The 19,281-nt window shown below is 40.6% G+C and overlaps 1 protein-coding gene across 4 annotated transcripts in view; it reads right to left on the minus strand.

Annotated features, from left to right (window-relative positions):
* Positions 1–19,281, minus strand: part of trappc9 (trafficking protein particle complex 9) — a 230,700-nt gene that overhangs the window by 197,461 nt on the left and 13,958 nt on the right. For all 4 annotated transcript variants that reach the window (XM_034891409.1, XM_034891408.1, XM_034891407.1 and 1 more), the window contains 4 exons: positions 18,373–18,498; positions 17,777–17,993; positions 12,126–12,269; positions 1,080–1,206 (listed from right to left, as the gene is read on the minus strand). In XM_034891409.1, the coding sequence (XP_034747300.1) occupies positions 1,080–1,206; positions 12,126–12,269; positions 17,777–17,993; positions 18,373–18,498 (614 nt within the window). The remainder of the gene's footprint in view (positions 1–1,079; positions 1,207–12,125; positions 12,270–17,776; positions 17,994–18,372; positions 18,499–19,281) is intronic.

Below are 19,281 nucleotides of genomic sequence, written 5' to 3' on the forward strand. Positions count from 1 at the left end.
TAAAGTAGCAGTTAAATAAAATATTTAGTGTACATCTCAATTTAAACATAATGTATTTATCATGTCCAGAGGTGAATTCCATCTGGTTAGAATGTCTTGCATAAGAGACTCCTTCTTATGTACACGTTGTTCTGTTGTTACTCTAACTCTGCAGCTTTGCTGGACTGGGTTTAGAGCCCCACAACTTTTCTGCACTTCGTAGGACACTGTCAAACGCGCTGTTAAGCAGAGACACTGAGGGACACTGTCCAACGCGCTGTAACAGAACTGTGACAGAATGTTGGAGACCGTGCGCAAAGCAGGGGACATGATCAGAAGGCGCAGCAGCGATCAGATTTGTTAGCTTCTCTTGCCTTTGTTTATCTAAACTTACCCACACGCTGCATCAAACGTAGTCTGCCGAAGCCTCGCGCCACTGTGTGTGTCGTTGAATGATTTGCTGGTATCAACTGTTAAGGTGATATTTCAGACTGGAAGTACTCCGGTGATAAGAAAATTCAACTTTGCAGTATTTACAAAGCCTGTGAGCAACAAACTTTTACAATAATAAAGAAATATAAAAACTGCGTTAACGCTCAATAAAAAAATTGTCGGCGTTAATTAATTAATGAGTTAACGCCATAATAAAGCGTTAACTTGCCCAGCCCTAAAAAATATATATATATAATATTACCCAGATTGATCATACCAATGCCACAGACAGGCAAGAGAATTTAAACCGTTTTAACAGACTGTCTTGGTCTCGTGATGAGATTTAATGACAAAAATGAAATTCCAAATGAAAGAAGTTAAACAAGTGTATGTTTTTCCAACAATTTCCAAAGAGAACAGGTACAAATCTACCCTTTTTGAAATTAACACTCCATTAAAGATTAGTGGAAAGCCTTATTTCAAAGTGATTGACACTTAAAAACCTCAATTATCTATTCAGTGTTTTCATGCAATCATTTAGCACTAATGGCTTGCTACTGAACTGTAATTACTCCAAACAAATCATTTGGACAATATTTTTACCAAGTTTAAAATTGAGCCAATGTGTGACAAAATATATGAAAGTAACAGTCACGCTCCTTTCTTACCGGACAATGGGGAGCTTTGTGAAGGGCACCGGAGGGAGCTTCAGGCCATCAGGAAGCATGATGACCTCCATTCCACCCGGACACTTAGAGGTGTAGTTTTCCAGACTCTGAGTCACCTCTTTCTTCTCTATAAATGTAGGAGCATATAACAATCGAGCACATTGTAAGAAAACATTAAAAAGTCTGTCTATATATATACATATACACACACACACACACAAAAAAAACAGGCAGCAACCATTATGAAATAACACCATTGCCTTTAAAATTCCCCACAGCCAGACAATGTGAGCTTCGTCTTCACTGTAGAGTTCATCTTTCTGTGTGAGATATAAATTAACCAGACATTACTGACCTGTGAGGTGTCTCTCTCTCAGCAATAAGAGCCCTAGTCTTCAAGTAAAACTGGAAGTTTTATTGTACCATCAATACCTTTTGAGGGAACATTACTGCTCAACCAGCCAAATAATTTGCTTTGGCTCTGCAAGTTTTAAGAGTGTCGAAGAGGAATAAGACATTTAGAAAGATCGCAGATATTTAATCCAGATCTATAACCCTCCATGGGAGCAGTATATGATGCATTGTGATTGCAAGCTTTTTGTATTAAAGGGATAGCTTGGATTTTATGAAGCAGGGTTGCATGATGTTTTATCCATAGTCGGTGTATTACCTACAGTAGATGGCTGTCGGAACGCCGCCAGTTACCAACACGGAAGCTAAGCAGTATACCCTTGTGGACTGGGGCAGCAACAAACCTTATTTTAGAAAAATCTATATCTGTGTAGGGCAGACTTTACGTAGAATATTTTTACTGCTTTACCTTACCATCAGACAGCCCTTTCCAACGGGGAACTGAAGCTGTTTTATCGCTCTGTTCAATGCCACCAGACTCCTTTCACAAAATGGTGTTGCAGACACCATTGTTGCAAAAGAGTTGCAGGTCCACTGCTGGCTGGATCGGTTAGTTTGTTTGCTATTGTGTGACTTTGGTGAATCCAAACTAAATCTTTAAAAACACCAAAGTCACACAACAAACGGAGTGGTCGAGGCGGCCGTAGACCAGAAATTCCCTGCAATGTGAAAATTACTCTTTTGTCAAAAGAGTGTGGTGGTTTTGAAAAGAGCACAGATTATAATAATGCTAACAGCTTCAGTTCCCCGTCATAAAGGGCTGTCTGTCAGCAAGTTAAAGCAGTGAAAATATTCTACATATAGCATACACTTACACAACAAATATGCTGCCCCTGTCCACAGCAGGACATTGCTTAGCTTCCGTGTCGGTACTCCTGTCTGCTTCTCTAAACTGGGGGCGTGCCGACCACCATGTACTGTAGCCAGTGTTTCCCATACATTTATAAATTTGTGGCAGCCCACCACAAAATCAATGTTGGCCGCCATCTCTCTCTCTCAATAATGGCGGTATGAGCATTAAACTTGGTTTGCGATCTGCAAATTAACCCAAAGAAGAACAAGTTCTTTTTCCCCACACCAATCATTTTCCCTGTAGAGAAGACGGCTAGAGTGAATGTGGAGTTTAATGGTTAGAATTATGAAGTTATTTCCGATATTTATATATTTATTTTCTGCTGACAAATGCAGAGCTTTCTATCCGCCGGGGCTCCGGCTGCGGTTTTTCTGCACGACAGGCCGCACTGCCGTCTATCAGTATTCAATTGAGACGGTTTCATGACCTGTAATAAAAAATAAAATATAAAACACGTCTTGTTGAGTTAAACATTTTTACTGTTTGCAGCCCCTACCCCGGGTCAGCTACCAACACAAGTGGATGCTAATTCTGTGAGAAACACTGGTTACATATACACTGACTAAGGAGAAGAACCTCATACAACCCAGTTTCAAAAGATCAGGACTAGCCCTTTAATGTGAAGTTTGTGTTTCTCAGGGCGGCCTCTAGATCACCTAGTAAGAGCGTTTGCCCCATGTTGGCTGAGTCCTGCAGCGCCCTGGGTCGGAATCTGACCTGCAGGCCTTTGCTGTGTGTCATCCCCCATCTTTCTCCCCCCTTCACATCTATCCACCATAATAAAAAGGGAAAAGATCCAAAAATGAATCTTTAAAAAAAGTTTGTGTTTCTCAACAGTATTGCACTTTTCATAAAAAATAAGTGGAACATAGATTATATTGTTGCGGCACAATCTAATTCCAAAAGTTGCCTTAGAAATAAACTGTTTATATAATCGGAGAAGCTTGTATTAACAGCCAAAAGTTTGACTTCAAGGGGTTTCATGTCTCCTAGCTACAGTAAAAACGTGCCTACAAAATTGTCCACAGGAATTATAGTAATAATAATAAGGATAATAATACTGGGAGCCAGAGACCTACGGTTAGAGGTTGTAGGTTGGCGGTAGGAGTGGCAAGAGGGAAACGGAGGTAATAAAGTGAGATTGAGATGGATGGATGGATGGAGGAAGCCAGAATCAGAGAGCAAGAAGCATAGAAGGAAAAAATTGGCAAGAGATGAATGGGTGACAGCTTAGTTGTCTTCCTGGCTCTAAATGTTCATGATTAATGGAATATTGGTCCATTTCCTTCTTGTTTGCCACGTCACAGCAGCCGTCCGTTTAGGGGTCACTCCAGGACAGAAAACTGAGAACAGTGGTATCATACAATAATTATAATCCAACATTATCTTCCTCTAGGCCATTCAGCATGTTGAATTAGCGGTGGAGGCAGTCCAGAGAACCTTTGGGACTGACTATCCAGCCACCCATTCAGCCAACCATTGAAATAGAGTCACAGCTATATAAAAAAAGAACAAAATAGTTTTGTTTTGTTTGTCTTTTAGTAACACTTTTTAGGATTACAAATTGTAACTATTAATCAGTCATTTCACCTTGTGAAGAACTTATATGCATTCAGTCAGTGGAAAGCGGCGCATTTGCTATAGCGTTTGGCCTGTTTTGAATTGCACTATTCCCAAAAGCACAATGTTTATTAGGTTGTCTTTTGTCCATAGAAGTTCCTTGAAGTCAGCTTTATGTGGCAGGGGGTTTAACTTGAAGAAAAAGAAGAAAAAAAAAAGAAAAAAAAATTCTCAACTTCTACCGTGCTTTTCATCATGCTCCCTGACTAGACAAACCACTAAAGACACACTGTCCAGATGAGCAGAAGAACATTTAACAATCATGAAAGAAAGAAAGAAAAAAAAAAAAAAAAGGTGCAGCTCTTGAAACTTTGCATTGTTCCTAGAATGAAAGGATCATTAGTGTCAACAGTTAAATGGAAAGAAACAATAGAAGGAAGAGTGAAAAGCAGCATGGGTAAAGGTTTGTTGTGAATCCCGTTCTCTGAATACTGACTTTACATCACCATGTTTTATGACAGAATAGAGAGAACCAGACACTTTTGAAATGTGCACCTGCAAAATCAGTTTCCATCTAACAAGTTTATTTGCAGTTCTTCTTCTCCCGGCAACCATTTTATTAATGCTGCACTTTCAACAGCCTGACGTGACCAAACATTCATGTCTCAATAAATGAAATAATGGTTGTACCATACAAATTAGTGTGACAGTAATGACAGGGCTCAGGTATTCTGACAACAGCTTTTGTACTTAGCCATAGTAATGCCTCCCAGTTTGTCAGGATAGCTCACAAAAAACTCGTAAAGCAGCAAGTGTCAAATGAGTTTGTGTGGAAAATGTGTTGCATGTGTCGGAATAGTCTAAGCTTCCTAAAAGTCAAATCAAATGAGGTGGGTTGGTGTGAGGTACAATTTGTGAAAAGCAAACAATCTAGTGATTAATTTTTAGTTTATGCGCAGTAACATAAGTATTTTTGTTAGGCCTTGAGGCACAAAACATTAAGTTCATCCTTAATTTGTCTACTCTCTTCTGATTCAATATTCTAGATAATAATTCCAACTCTTTCCATGTGTTCAACTTGAAGCCAACTTTATCAGTTGGGTCTGGGCTTGTTTTTACCATTGTCTGTATGAAATATGACTAGTATCCATGACGTCGCCCATAGTTTTCTAAAGAGCCAAAATGAAGCTAAAAAGAGGGATCCCAATAAATTGACATATTCTTCACAATTTGGTCAACTGGTCAGTTTTCAAGCTATAGCCCGTAGTTTCTGGCAACCCCATGAAGAAATCTAAGTAATGATAAAAACACTGTCGGCACATTCACATGACAAAATCCTTTGGTGATCGCGCACCACCCCCACCCCCCCTCGCCCAAGCAGTTGCTAGTAGCATTTATCACAAGGAGGACATGGAGGTTTATAAAAAAAAAAGATTCTTCAGAAGAAGATTTTATGTCCTCTTTATCTCCCCAGTTGAACACTGTCGTTGTTCTTTCCCAGCGGTGAAAACTATCACTCATGCTTCTGCGCATTAATGCCGCCGGATGACACCTTTTTATAAACATTACCATACTGAGAGACAGGGAGTATTGTGGAGCTGTTAGGCTAGGTATCTGGATTTACTCTGCAGTGATCTGAGGAGCGGTTAACCACTTTCCTCAGAAATCCACCGGAATGCCAACACAAAGAAAGCGGAAGGTAATGGCCATCTGGCTGAAAATAAGGGACATCCAGCAGAACTTCCAGTGGCACCAGAGCAACCCCTAAATGAATCTCCGTTGATATAGACTAGCTTTGTATCAACTCATTTGTCAATGGCTTGAACGTGACGGACGTTGCACACTATAGCTTTAAATATTGCAGGGAGGAAGACAGGAAGCAAAAAGAGCCAGAGTGAGGTGTTAGATAAAGAGCTGCACATGAAAGGCATTACATAGATTTTTGCAAACCAGCACACATCATCAAGGTATGAGTTATATCACCTTGTCATGCTACACAGTGGAAAAACACCTTGCTAGCATGGCATGAATTATTACATTTGCTAATGTCTCAGCTCAGCATGAACATCCCACCTACAAAAACGGCAATATAAAACCCAGATCCAAGGTCTCTGTGTGCTAGCTGTGGGTGCTCACTGAAGCAAATCAAGTGACAAATACCGGCTCTTGATTTAGATCAGCATGTGCGCTCAAACAAGATTTAGGCATTCCGATCTTTGTGGAATGTGTCTCGGAGTGAATGGACCCCAAGACCCCAGAGAAACCTGGCTGCTGCATGGCTTGGAGGGCACAGCAGCAATGACATTGTATGTGGTCAATAAGTCCCAAATTACATCTTGCCTAAATTGACACAGTAAAAAGGAATCTACGTAAATCTAGCAGACAGATAAATCAGGCATAACAATAGACCATTTAATGTTTGGTAGCAAATAGCAAACAAGAAGCCACTGTCCGACTGAGTAATGGCGTGCTAACCAAATGGCAAATCAGGCAATTTTATCTGTAATTTTATGGCCTCCAACTTTGAGCCGTTCTTGAATTGACACCGCTATCATTCTCCTGAATCTTTTACAAGTAGATGAAATAAAAATAAATAAATAAATCACAGCAGTACAGTTCAGGGCCCCACAGAGATTTCTATATTTGCTGTGCTGGGAGATTTATCACTCTTTGACACTATTTTACAGACCCTACTGTGAAGAGATGAGACCACAGCTCCAAATACTGTACCTTCACTGACAGCCCAGACAATGGGAACATTTTTAAAAGGGAGCTTTATCAAATTATAGGAGGTGAAATGTAAACCGCTGACATACCAAAAACAGACCTATCAACAGTATTATGAATAATTTAGGTTTTTCTGGCTGGTTTTTAGGGGAAAAAAGCCAGCAGCAAAATAATAACAATAAAAATAATAATCGTTGTAGACTGGAAGCTGAGCAACTGAAAGAGTGTCATTCATCTTTCTGGTATGAAATTCACTATTAAAAAGTAAGCTATAAAAAAGTATCCATGTCTATTTTTGTGAGTTTACAAAAACTGTTGCACTGCAATGACATGTTGACTTTTCATGACATGCTGTTGATTCGAGCAGCTACTGCAATGAAAAGGATGCTGCAAAACAACAGTATGTAGTATGCAATATGTGGAAGTATGGCAACTATCACATACATACAAAGACCAATCTTAAAGTGGCATTTGAGCAATTTGATGATCCCAAAAGGCTAGGGGGCTCACAGGAGATCAATGCAGCAGAGGCCAAAATCTTTTAGTCCCTGATATGGGTAAAGTTCCCTAAATGCTGGATCCTACACAACTCAATAACATATATTAGTTAGACAACGAATTTCACACCCCATGCACCCGGATAACAACAATTTAGCACAAATTCCTTTTAACGGCACTCATTTTGCTGCTCAATTAGCACCCTTGTTCTGTAATTTAGGCCTTGGGCCGCTCCGTAGTTTGGAAAATCTGGAAGCCATGCAGCAGTAACATTGTGAATAGCTAACAGAAACCGTTAAGCGCTCTGTGATGACATCCAAGGGATCACAAAACCCGCCATCTGGTAAAAGTGATTTGTTGTCAGAGAAAAACTTCTCGTAAATCTCTACAGACAGTTGTGTAAACAGGATTAGGTGAAAGTGTATGCATCCATGTAAACAACCTTCAGTCATAACTTTAGCAAGATGAGCATTCATCAAGCTTGTGAACCACTCCGGGTAACAGCCTTTTCTCCCTGTTGTTGAGGTCGGGAAGAAGAAGATAATAAAAAATAGAAAAAAGGACAGGGCCTAAGATTTTTCTTACTGAACCACAAGTCTGTATGGCTTCACTCAAACTTATCTGCCAACAGCTCGGTTAAAAATGTAAACTCATGACTTCTCATCCACTCTGCTGTTCCTTCCTTTTTCACCTTATTGTTGTGTCTTAACAATCTCACTCTGCCTTATCACATGTCCCGTACTGATGCCACCCTTCCAAGTAGTCCAAGAATGAGCTAGAATTTACCTTACCAACCTCATGTCTGTCTCAAAACGTGCCGTAAAGAGAAAGGTTGGCGACGAGCACAGGCTATTTCAGGTTCAGTTGCGGTGTGCAAGGAATATAACATCCGACGTCATTACACAACTAGACATGCTGAGGAGTATACACAATACCAGGGAGATGAGAGAATGCACCAGGTGGCCACTCTTTAAAAAATATCTATGGCGGCAACAACATTTATTCAAGAAAGCAAACAAAGAACGAAGCAGTAGTCAAAGCTCAAGGAAGGCGATGTTCATCAAAAAGAGCATGTTACTTGCTGCAAGTAAAGTCTGTCTGGAAAATAAGGGTCATTTTAGCAACATCGGCCTTTCAGCTCACAGTGGCAGAGCGCATTTCTGACCTGTCACAAAACATATATGATCAACTCCGTAAGAAAGCCAAAGGTTTTTGAGTTTACGTAGTTGCTCTTGATGAGGGCACAGACAACGCTGGCACTGCGCAGCATGCCCTTCTGGTGTTGACAACAAGTGATTGAGGAGTTTCTCGCTGTGATTCCAAAGCATAGTCAGAAGAGTTTTTTTGAGTGGAGAGCAGAAGGGAAAGCCTTCATGGAGAAAGATGGGATGACTGATTCTGAATTAACTGATCCCAAATGGTTCATGGACTTTGCTTTCCTTGTTGACATCACTCAGGAGCCGAATGTACTGAAGAAGACGTTACAAGGCCAGGGGCAGGTCGTCAGTGCTGCCCATGATAATGTGAAGGCATTCTCCACAAAACTTGTGTTATGGGAAGCCCAGCTCTCAGACAAACCTCTGCCATTTCCCAGCTTGCAAGGCGGATGTTGGCACACCATTCAGTGGTGAGAAGTATGCTGATGGTTTATGAAGCTACAGGAGTAATTTGATCGCAGGTTTGCTAACTTCAAGACACACAGAGACATTTTTGCTGACCCCTTTTCCTTTAATGTGTAAGATGCTCCTCTTGCACTTCCAATGGAGCTCAATGACCTGCAGTGCAATACTGAAATTAAAGCCAAGTTCAGAGAGATTGGAAATGCAGATAACCTTGGACAATTTTTGAGAGAATAGCCAACCACCTTCCCTGAGTTCTCCAAGATGTTTACGCAGACCATGTGCCTTTTTGGGAGCACATCCATGTGAAAAGCTCTTCTCCACCATGAAGTTCAATAAGTCAAAGTACAGGTCCAAACTTACTGATGGAGATCTTTAAGCCAAACAGAGTTTAAACGGTTTTCTCCCTCAAGCCAAATGTGTCTCAGCTGTGTGAGAGGAAGCGCTGCCAGGTCTCTGGAGAAGAGAAGCCTATGTTCTGAAGAGCAGTTCATGTTTAGAAGAAAAACGAATGTTGAAAAACTGTTCATAAAAGAAGATTGGATCAGTTGTGGTCCTTTTTGGGGAATTTTTTTTAAACACTTTTTTTTTTTTTTATGGAGTACTTGATGTGGCCTAGCCTGACCGAGACTCTACGTCCAGCAGCCCCAGTCAATTTGAGTTTGAGACCCCAGATGTAGAAGAACCTACGGTGGCCTTTAGATAACATAAAAAGGCGCATTTAGTTTGTCCGTTCCAGGCTAATGTAGAAACATGGCGGTGCAGCATGGCGGACTCCGTGGGAAAAGACCCACTCTTACTGTAGATATGAAAGGCTCCTGCTATGCTAATGAAAATGACTTGTTTTGGGTTATGAGTTGTGAATATTATATCCCCTTTCTGCCAAGAGATCCCCCTAAATCCACTCAATGCTTCTTTAAACAACCAATACCATTATATGATGTTATCAGAGAGACATACCAAGCTCTACTAATATTCTTTTTCTATTATTAGTTCCCTGTACCTTTGATATTACCAGTCATCAAAACAAAAATTCATTATCAGTGAAAATGTTACCTGCTCCACAAGTATCATCTGATGACATCGGTCACTGTTGTACTGATTGAAAATGTCACCTTATCTTCATCTGGATGGAATCAAGGTGAAACTCATTTTCAAAGCTTTAGACCTTCTTATTTGTGGTAATTTTTATATAAAAGCACTTCTCCTGTATATGTCACCTATTTCTAATTATTAGGCACACAGGCTTGCCTCTTTTCCAGTTCAGAAATATATTGACCAAATACCAGAATCATCCATGTGCAAATACCCCATTGGCTGATATTGATGCATGTTATTGGTTGTGTACATTTTATTTTAGTTTACTTTTTCTATTTCTGAAACTCATCCTAATTAAAATGTTCTTTGTAATATGTATGCATGTGTTATGATGGAGGGGTTTTGACCCTTACTCCGATTCTCCGCTGGGCACGTCTGTGCTGCGTTCCGGTTTTATTCCGTCCTCGGCCACGCACCATACCACACCGGGAAGCGGACCTACTTGCTGCCCAACTTGTAAATTGTATCGTCTCTACAAGTACTTAATAGAACAATCGTGTGCTAATTAAGCTAGACTCTACCTTCCACTCGAGGCACTCCTGTAATTAAACTCTATGTCTTCTCTTTTCTGGTGTTGTCCCTAAAAGAAAAGATCTGTGATGCCGTATTATGTTTTTCAACCTCCAACATAATTCTATCGTTGTCTGTGGTTTTGTAAAAGAGAAATAAAAGACATTTCTTGGCGTGAATCTTGAGCCGAGTGGGAGAGCCGCTTCAAGCATGCCCCTGGAACACGCCATGGCGTTAGTGGACCGCCGCACATCGGCGCCGGGACCACTTCTGACATTTGTCTACAGTTTTACTTGTTATTAACACAGCTGTATATTGTTAAGTAGGAGAGGCAAACCTGTATTTGTGCCAGTGTTTCCGCTGCTAACTCTGCTATCGCGGCCGCCACGGCAAAGAACACAGAAGTTATTGAATGCAACTAACTTCAGTTCTTAGAGTAGTAGCGTGTGAGACGGAGCCTGCTGGACCTGGGGGAGAGATGTAACCCATGGCCAGAATATCATAGTTCATAAAAATGCAGCGCAGAAACAATACAGACATTTCATACACACGACGTGTGGAACTCTGCTGACCCGCCATTCGACCCGTGCTGGACCCATTCAAAATGAGTCAGTCGTCACTCTGTGAGCAGCATATACATCCACCGCGCTCCCTCTCTCTCCCCCTCTAGCTCTTTTAATCAGTTATTGTTGAAAACAAGTTAAGTAGCTTTCTCAGAGATACATAAAAAAAATGTAAAGCTGTGTTGCAGCTGTATGTATGTACAACATACAACTTCAACATAAGAAGAATGTAGTATAATATGGATGTGAAAGCAGTTATAAATAGCCTATGTGACAATAAAATATGTTTTGGTTAAAAAACAAATAATCGTGATAATCCTTTTGCCAATAACCGTGCAGCCCTAGCAGCGATTGCTCAGTGGGGGGGGGGTCACGGCGCTACCGGAAGGCAGCGCAGTCGCGCCCAGTGGAAAATAGGGGTTAAAGTTTCATTCCTTGACTTGTATAGCGGAGCCATAAAAGTCCTTTGCCGTCCGACTCTATTCTATGCTTGACATATATGCGCATAAACGCCAAGACACATCAAAAGAGAATTATTCAACTAGAGCAACACACAATAGCCTCCCTGACATTTGTAATAACACACAGCAGACAGGAGTAGAGGCAATCAAACAGCCCCAAAAGTTACACTGAGTAAATATGAAATGGTGTTTCAGTGTAGCAAAAAAAAAGGCTTTCAAGGTCAGTTTCTACAGTGAGAAAGCAGTCAGCAGTAATAATTACATCATTTGGTAGCGTTTTTCTAGTCCTTGATGTAAGTATCATCCCAGCAGGACTGTTTCTATGAACGCTAATATAAGCAGCACTCTTACACAGCTGCAGAAGTCCCTTTGCTGATGTTTAATATTTTGTACTGTGAGCTTGCTTTATCTTCTTCATACCTCATCTCCTTCCCTCCTCCTATTCCCATGCTCCATAGCTAACCAAGGATTACGCTGGCCTCTATTGTGTGGCCAGTGGACCGTCTGGCTAATACGGCTTTAGTAAAGAAAAAAAAAAGAAAAAAACTGGCAGCACAGGATTTCTGGTCAGAGCACAATGTTGCACTCCTGCCAAGAAAAAGCTGGCTTTGTTGTGCATCACATACTATTAAGCAAAAGGTCTAATCTTTGAAGGCTGGACATGAAGCTGGAAGCACCTCATAGGGTTTGAATTCCACAGAAGAAAAGTGTAATATTAATGCTTTCAAGCCTTATTGTGAGCTGACCTTGATCGGACAGGAAGTCCAGCATGGTCTGCAGCAGGAAGGACAGGTGGCGTACAGACAGGCCGGGGTTGCCCATGCGACGAGAGGCGTACACCAGCTCATGTAGGAGGCGCATCTGAACAGCAGCCCAGCCTCGGTGGGTACCTGAGAGAGACATGGCAGAGAGAAATTCACATTCACAAGGCTGACAAGGCTCATTGCTGATCTAATGTTACACAGCTGTCCTATCAGATTAGTAGCAATGCATCAGGACTAGCTGTAGGACGATATTCTACACTTGCTGAATCACTTGTTGGGTGGACAAGGAGAAATTTGATGACATTACTCAATGGTGTGTTAATCTTGATATTTTCTGTAATGGTCTCAGTTCCAACTAGGGGTGTGTGATAAGTCCTTTTTTTTTAATTGTCCTATGATCATATTCTTTTATTATTTTATTCCTGTTACAGTAATTTATTTTAAGTAGTTTTTAAATAAAGGGATACATTGTATCATAATGATGTTGGTAGCATGGGAAAATTAACAATGCTAATCGTCCCTACTTACACACCAGCAGAAAACCCCCCAAGTGACACCATTAGGACCTGTTGAACTACAGACTGTACTTCCGCCTAAAGAGCCGCCCATCTCTCTCTTTTCTTTTAAAACCCAGACAGAACTCAGATTAAACTGTAAAACTAGACAGTGCTGATGAAATATAAAACAAGATTTGGTTACTGTATTCCCTACTTCTTGCCTAAAATGTTTTTAGAAACAGATTTTAGTGTAGTTTGCTGAAATACGATATTGTTGGTTACCAGCCGGCCTCCATTCTGTGCCAATCCGGACAAGCTCGCAATAAGTCACCCACCAGCGGTGTCGTTTGTTGGTCTGGTGTAGCATATTGAATTGTGGTAGTTTCGGGTTTACTACCTTTTGAGTGAAAGGGAATGTATTTAGCCACGTGTTATGAAAGACCCTCTTTCTAGCAGAAAAACACTTCTTTAAAAAATGTTAGATTATTGAAGTTATTGTTTTTACATGTGAGAAATGTTGTCTGATGTAATGAATAACAGAATACAAATCAATTCACTGAAAATTCATTTGCGTTTGCAAATGAATGTTCATACTGATTTAGTGATAATATTCTTAACCATTTCTCCCTGCCCTGATTTCAGCACACAATGACAACTAATAATTACTAGTTATTACTCTTGAATGTGTTCAGTGAAAAACATTATTGCTTGAGGCGATGCAACAAGTGTGTGACAAACCTTCATAAGTCTGTATTGGGCATGCTTCCACACAAAAAGCCCACCACATAATTGGATCAAACTCAAACCATTGCTCATTGGAGCCATCTCTTAAAATTGAAGTACCCCCATTGCCTGTCACATGTGCTCTGGCCTGGTGCTAACTTGGCCAATGTGTTTTGCTCTGCAGAGTTCCACAAGACATCTTAATAACATTCTAGCCTGACACCAACTGTTACATAATACCCTCAGCCCCCTTACGAGATCTCCTGCTCCACTCCCAGCTTTCGACTGTTGACTCCCTAAGTGGGAAAGAAAACTAAAGGAAAGATGTGCCGAGGAGGCCGCGGGGGCCAGAGGGAGGAAGGGAGGTTATTTAGTAAACACTCAGATGTTTCCTCAGCTTAAATACCACTTCCAATAACGTCAAAACACGCCTGTGATACTTTTCGGTTATCAGAATTTTTTCTACCATGGTCATTATTCACCCTGACTTCTTCTGCCATCTGAACAAACTCAATCTTAACGCAATTCCTTCATACGCTATTTTTTTCTGTCATAAAAATTGCAGCTACTAAGCAGTCAAAAAAAAGCTGACTTCCACCTGTCTGCCAAAACCAGCGCTTAACTGGAGAACAGTAATCCAAAGGACACTTGGGATTTTCTGAGGACATTGCTCTCACTGTAACATGAAAAAAATGACTTAATTTGTGGTATTTTCAGACCTGAACTGGGGGTGTCTGGCAATCCATTTAACACACCGCCAAGATAACGAGCGTGGTGCCACGGCCAAGTAGTCGCACTGTCATGCAAAACCTGACTTAAAAAAGAAGCTGTGCCTCTGATGAAAACAAGGGCAATTTTCTACTGTGCAGAGTGATGAAATGTCACATGCCACCCTTATTCTTCTCGATAAGAAAAACCTTTAAATAATTTAAAAAATAAAAGAAAAAGATACTGCCAAAATTGATGTGGCGGCAGGACAACAATAGAAAAACAGGGGTCTGTGTAAGAGGAAGAAAGTGTGTCCCCATTTCTGTTAACAGAAGGGACTAGTTGAAAAATGGGCCTGTGAGCTACTTGAAAAGCCTTTAGTAGCCCTGTGTTTCAGGGGACAGCAGCCTTACTGGAAAGAACCATTCTTTCTCACTTGAACTTGCCTCTTCAGCTTACTGCTTGATTAACTCCCACCTGATCCCTTCTGCCAAAAGACAACCATCATCCACTGCTTTCCATCCCCACTGTGGGGACTCAGAGTGGATACCCAACCTTCACTTGGGACTTGACTTGAATGATACAGCAGATATAGCAGAGGATATGCTTCCAGAGAGCATGGAATAACCTTCTCCCTTTTCATGTCTTCATGTTCTTTTGTGTCCAATTGAATGACATCATTTTATTACACAAGAAAATAAATAAGTACCCAAGGTCTAGAATATTGACTTAGAGAACTGGCAAAGAAAATATATATATATTAATTTGCTAAATGGTATGGTAAATTGTATAACTCATCACAACACTTTAATCCTCAAATTGTCAACTATGAATTTGTTTGACACAGAGGGAACATTTCCAGTTCCAACTTTGTCTGACACCCATTTACCTCCTCAGTTATAACAAAGTGAACTGGCATACATTCACTGTAGATATGTGCCCATATGGGAAGTTTTTCCATTCTTATATAACTGGGAGCTCTGCTTCCGTCTTCCCTCCTGTTTTACTTTTTATTGATAATTCACTAATTTTCCTTACTTTACTTTCTACTTTTAGGTCTGCCAACTGCCATAAAATACCTGTACCTGAGCAAGGAAATGCTCTTTTAGGGCATTTAATTACAAGAGTATTTAACATGGATATATCACATATATATTCCATTTTAACACCTTAAGATAATAAATTTGCACATTTAATTGTTAGTTGCTCTATGATTGGGAGCAATCTATTGGTTGTGGAAGTTGAGATGTAAATTTGGAGAGATGACAGTTGCTCTGAAAATACAAAAGCCACATTTGACAAAAAGTTCTGTTGTCAAATGCACACTGGAAACCAGATTTGAGTTTAGAAGGCCCACATATAAACAAATAACAATAAAGTGTAAAAGCATCCGCTTCTTTTCAAAAATTAGATCTTAAAAGTGAGAAAAGAAATGTTACAAAACAGACGTGCAGATATGCATTAAAAACAGAGTCAATGGCCATTGTATTACACATTGATTTACTTTTAGTGTATAAAAAGGAGAGGAAAGAATCCTGGTGGTATACACTGATGATACATACTCCTATGATATCAAGGACCAGGCCATCAATAGTTAAGTGCTGTTGGTGTAAAGTATCCTTAGTACCATCTAAAGCATCCTTTCACAGTCTAAGTGCAAACACTTGACCTCAAACAACCTGCAGATAGTTTCTATTCACAGTTTACAGAAGGAAACTAGGCCAGACATAAACAGCCCATCTGGGGAAAGTCCTGTAACCGCATCCAATATGGATGTCCCTGAGATGCACTGTGAGCATTCATTTGTGTTGCCAGCGCTTGCCATTGACTGGCTGCGATGGGCAAAGGGTCTATAGTCCGTGGAACCAAAAGGCTTATAGTGCGTTCCACTTGTACTCGGATTTTCAGAAGTCAAAGTTGGAAAAATCGCCCTCAGACCTCGGATTTCCAAGCTCTGAACTCAAAGAACCTCACAGTAGCCAGAGTTCAAAATCTGTACTGTAACAGTTGTTAAAAGCCGCAGTAACAAAGTTATAAGCATGTTCAATTGCTATCTGTGGACAGGTTACGCTGTTTGTATCCACACAAAAAAACTGGTATTGCTAACAATTGCTTACCTAGCTAGAGTTAACGAAAACAATGAAAATCCAACTTGTAAATGAACGCATTTTACTTGACATCATTCAGAGCTCAGACTTCCGAGGTAAATGGAACGCACTATTATCACAGAGGACCTTACCAACGAGTTTACAAAAGCCCTGGTCTTTTTACTCAAGGAAAGTGTTGGCTTGAATGTAGAGCCCGCTGGAAGAGCACTCTTGAAGTCTTTGTAGTCAAGACCACCTAAACAGAGACCAAGTTACTACCAAGACGTATCAAGACCGAGACCAAGACTTTGAGGGGTTGAGCCCAAGTCAACACCAAAACCAGATTTGTGTTAGAAAGCCAGAGCTTTTTCTTTGGTCTCCCGCATTCACTTTCTTGGGAGTGTGTAAGTAAAGGGGGCAGGGAGAGGGGGGGTTATGGTAACAAATTAGACAATTTGACGGTTGCATTTGCAAGTTTTAACACACAGGCCTAAATCAGACAATGCAAAGGCAATTTAGCAAAATCCATACAGTTGAAATAAAATCCTGAGTCTTCTTTAGCCGAGAACGAGACAAGACAGATTAAAAAATGCAGTCGATTCTGAGACGAGACCTTCAAATTTTGGTCTTCAGATTGGTCTTCAGTCCAAGATTGATCTTGAGTACTAAAACACTGCCTCTCTTCACGTTGAGCGCAAAATTCTGATTATGGTACTGATTTGCATTATGCATAAGACACTGATTCCATAGCTTTATAAAAGAGGGGCACTTGATCCAATGATCCAAAATATAGGATGATTTATAGGATGTATAAATCATACAGTGAGTATGACAATGACACATCTGTAATGTTGTATGTTTATGCTCACGTGAACACCCCCCCATTATCACCACCAGCCCAAACAAAAATCTAGATAAGATGACACAGTAGATACAATATTTGAAACCATTCAACAAAATAATAACAAAATTGACAATAAGCCATGAACCAAATAAACATAAGTTTAAATGACAACACCATAAGTCCATTTACGGGTATCTTTCCAGCACACACCGTAATGACATTTTTTCCAACCCCCACTCTAGCCATGTGTGCCCACAAGCCCACTGCTGGACGGGGGGCCCCCTTCATTCTTCCATCCCTGTCTGGCTATCAATAAACTAGTCTGGAGCCAGCTTCTCATGCGATTATCCATCCAGTTTAGGACTGACCCATCTAACACAACAAATAATCTTGGGCTAAATGGAACCTGGGTCCCTGCAATCAGACATAGGTTGTCATGTCTCGTTTCTTCTCTTTCAATAGATCAGGCCCTAGCCATTCTTTGCTAGATGTAAAATGAATGATGATGTTTAAACATTAGGAAATAAGCACTCAAATGAATTCACAAATTGCCAGTTTTTGTCCTCCAATGGGATATTTTTAGTTTTTTTTCCTATTTTCTGTTACTATATTTTTAAGACCAAACAAACAAGCATGCAATATGTGAGATGAATAGTTTGGATGTGAAACATTGCTGTGTGGAGAAAAAAAAGGTTCACAGGAAATCGGTCATCTCTAGTTTTTCCACATAGTCCAAAACATTTTACTACCTCCAAGAGTCCAAGATTACTGTACCTTTGCTGAAGTCTTTGGGATCAAGTGACAGGCTGTATCCAGGCAACGTCTCCAGCAGCAGCTTGTAGCAGGCCCTCCAGCCAGGCTCCGGGATGGTGGGAGCCACACACTGCATGGCTGCAACACGCTTGAAAAACGCAGACTTGCGATGGAAGCCGATCAGTTCGTAGAGCTCGGACAGGATACTGTAGCGTTGGATCTTCTCCTCTTCTGAGAGCTACAGTTACGGAGAAAACATTAATGTCGCCCTCCACTCAAAAGTCTGTAATCCTTCTTTTTACTTTATGTGGATATTTCAGCATCTCTGTGAAGAATGATGTATGTGCAGACGTTCATCTCCTGAAGAGGGAAAGTTTCTCTGTGCTCACTTTAAACCGGAGTTTAATAGGTGTACATATAAGAAGGATTTAGTGACTTCACAGCTAGTTTGAAAGCCAACTTACACAACTGTATAACACTAAATTCATTAAGGAAACAAGACTCAACGCTCCTTCAATGCATTGATCTCCATGATTCAACTGTACACCATCCTGCGCATGTTAATTTTCTGATGAATATGGAATAGCATTTATAAATTTCCCAGTCAGATAGTGTACCTGTCCCAGGTTGATGTAAACAGCGTTTTGCAGGAATTCAGAGGCCTCCCTGGCTCTCTTCTGAATGGCCAGCACCCTGACCGCTTTCACACAGGCCTCAAGCTCGATCACGCCTGCGTTCTTATACTGCAGGAGATAAGAGGAGAAGGAGGTGGGGAGAGAGAAATGAATGAAATACAAACAGTCAATAAGGGTCGCCTGGACTTCTAGAACCCTCCCTTATAATCTGAGGGACTGTTTCTTTAACTAACAAATAAACACACTCATTGGTCACCACTAATGCAGGATGACAGACTGTGATAACAAGTATGCCCAGTGGATCTTTTTTCCCCCCCAGGGGTTTACAGCCACTGCTCCGCTTGTGCTTCCACAAAAATGCTGAGCTACTGCTGCTTGGACTTCAAGCTGCGCACATGTGTGTATACTTTTCATCTCGCCGTCCCTCCACTTCCACCCTCATTGTCCCCTTATTAAAATTCAATTAATATCTAAATGGCTGTGTGTTGAGATGTAATTTAATTCTGAATGAACTAGTTACAGGTAAAAAGGGCTGAGGGAGGTCAGTGCAAAAAGGCAATTATAATAATGAAGATAAAGCATGGAGTAGCTTCTGAATAGTCTGGCAGCATAATGAGCCTAGCTAGCTTTCCCTAAGCATTAGGGATAATGTAAAATTATTTTTTACTTTGTCAAGTACAGTGGTCAAAGGAGAGTACAAATATATTATGACACGAAGATTCAAAATACATGAAGATACATAATTTAGATGGTTTTGTGTATCTACCGGGTCTTCACTGACTGATGTGGTTCTACTTCCAGAGATTACACATGCTCTCAGTCACCATGTAGCATTCAGAAATAAACAGCTGCTGTCAGCATGTACTGGTCTGATTCTACTCAAAACACAGT

This window comes from Etheostoma cragini, chromosome 14 (genome assembly GCF_013103735.1).
Source record: "Etheostoma cragini isolate CJK2018 chromosome 14, CSU_Ecrag_1.0, whole genome shotgun sequence".
Taxonomy (NCBI): Eukaryota; Metazoa; Chordata; class Actinopteri; order Perciformes; family Percidae; genus Etheostoma; species Etheostoma cragini.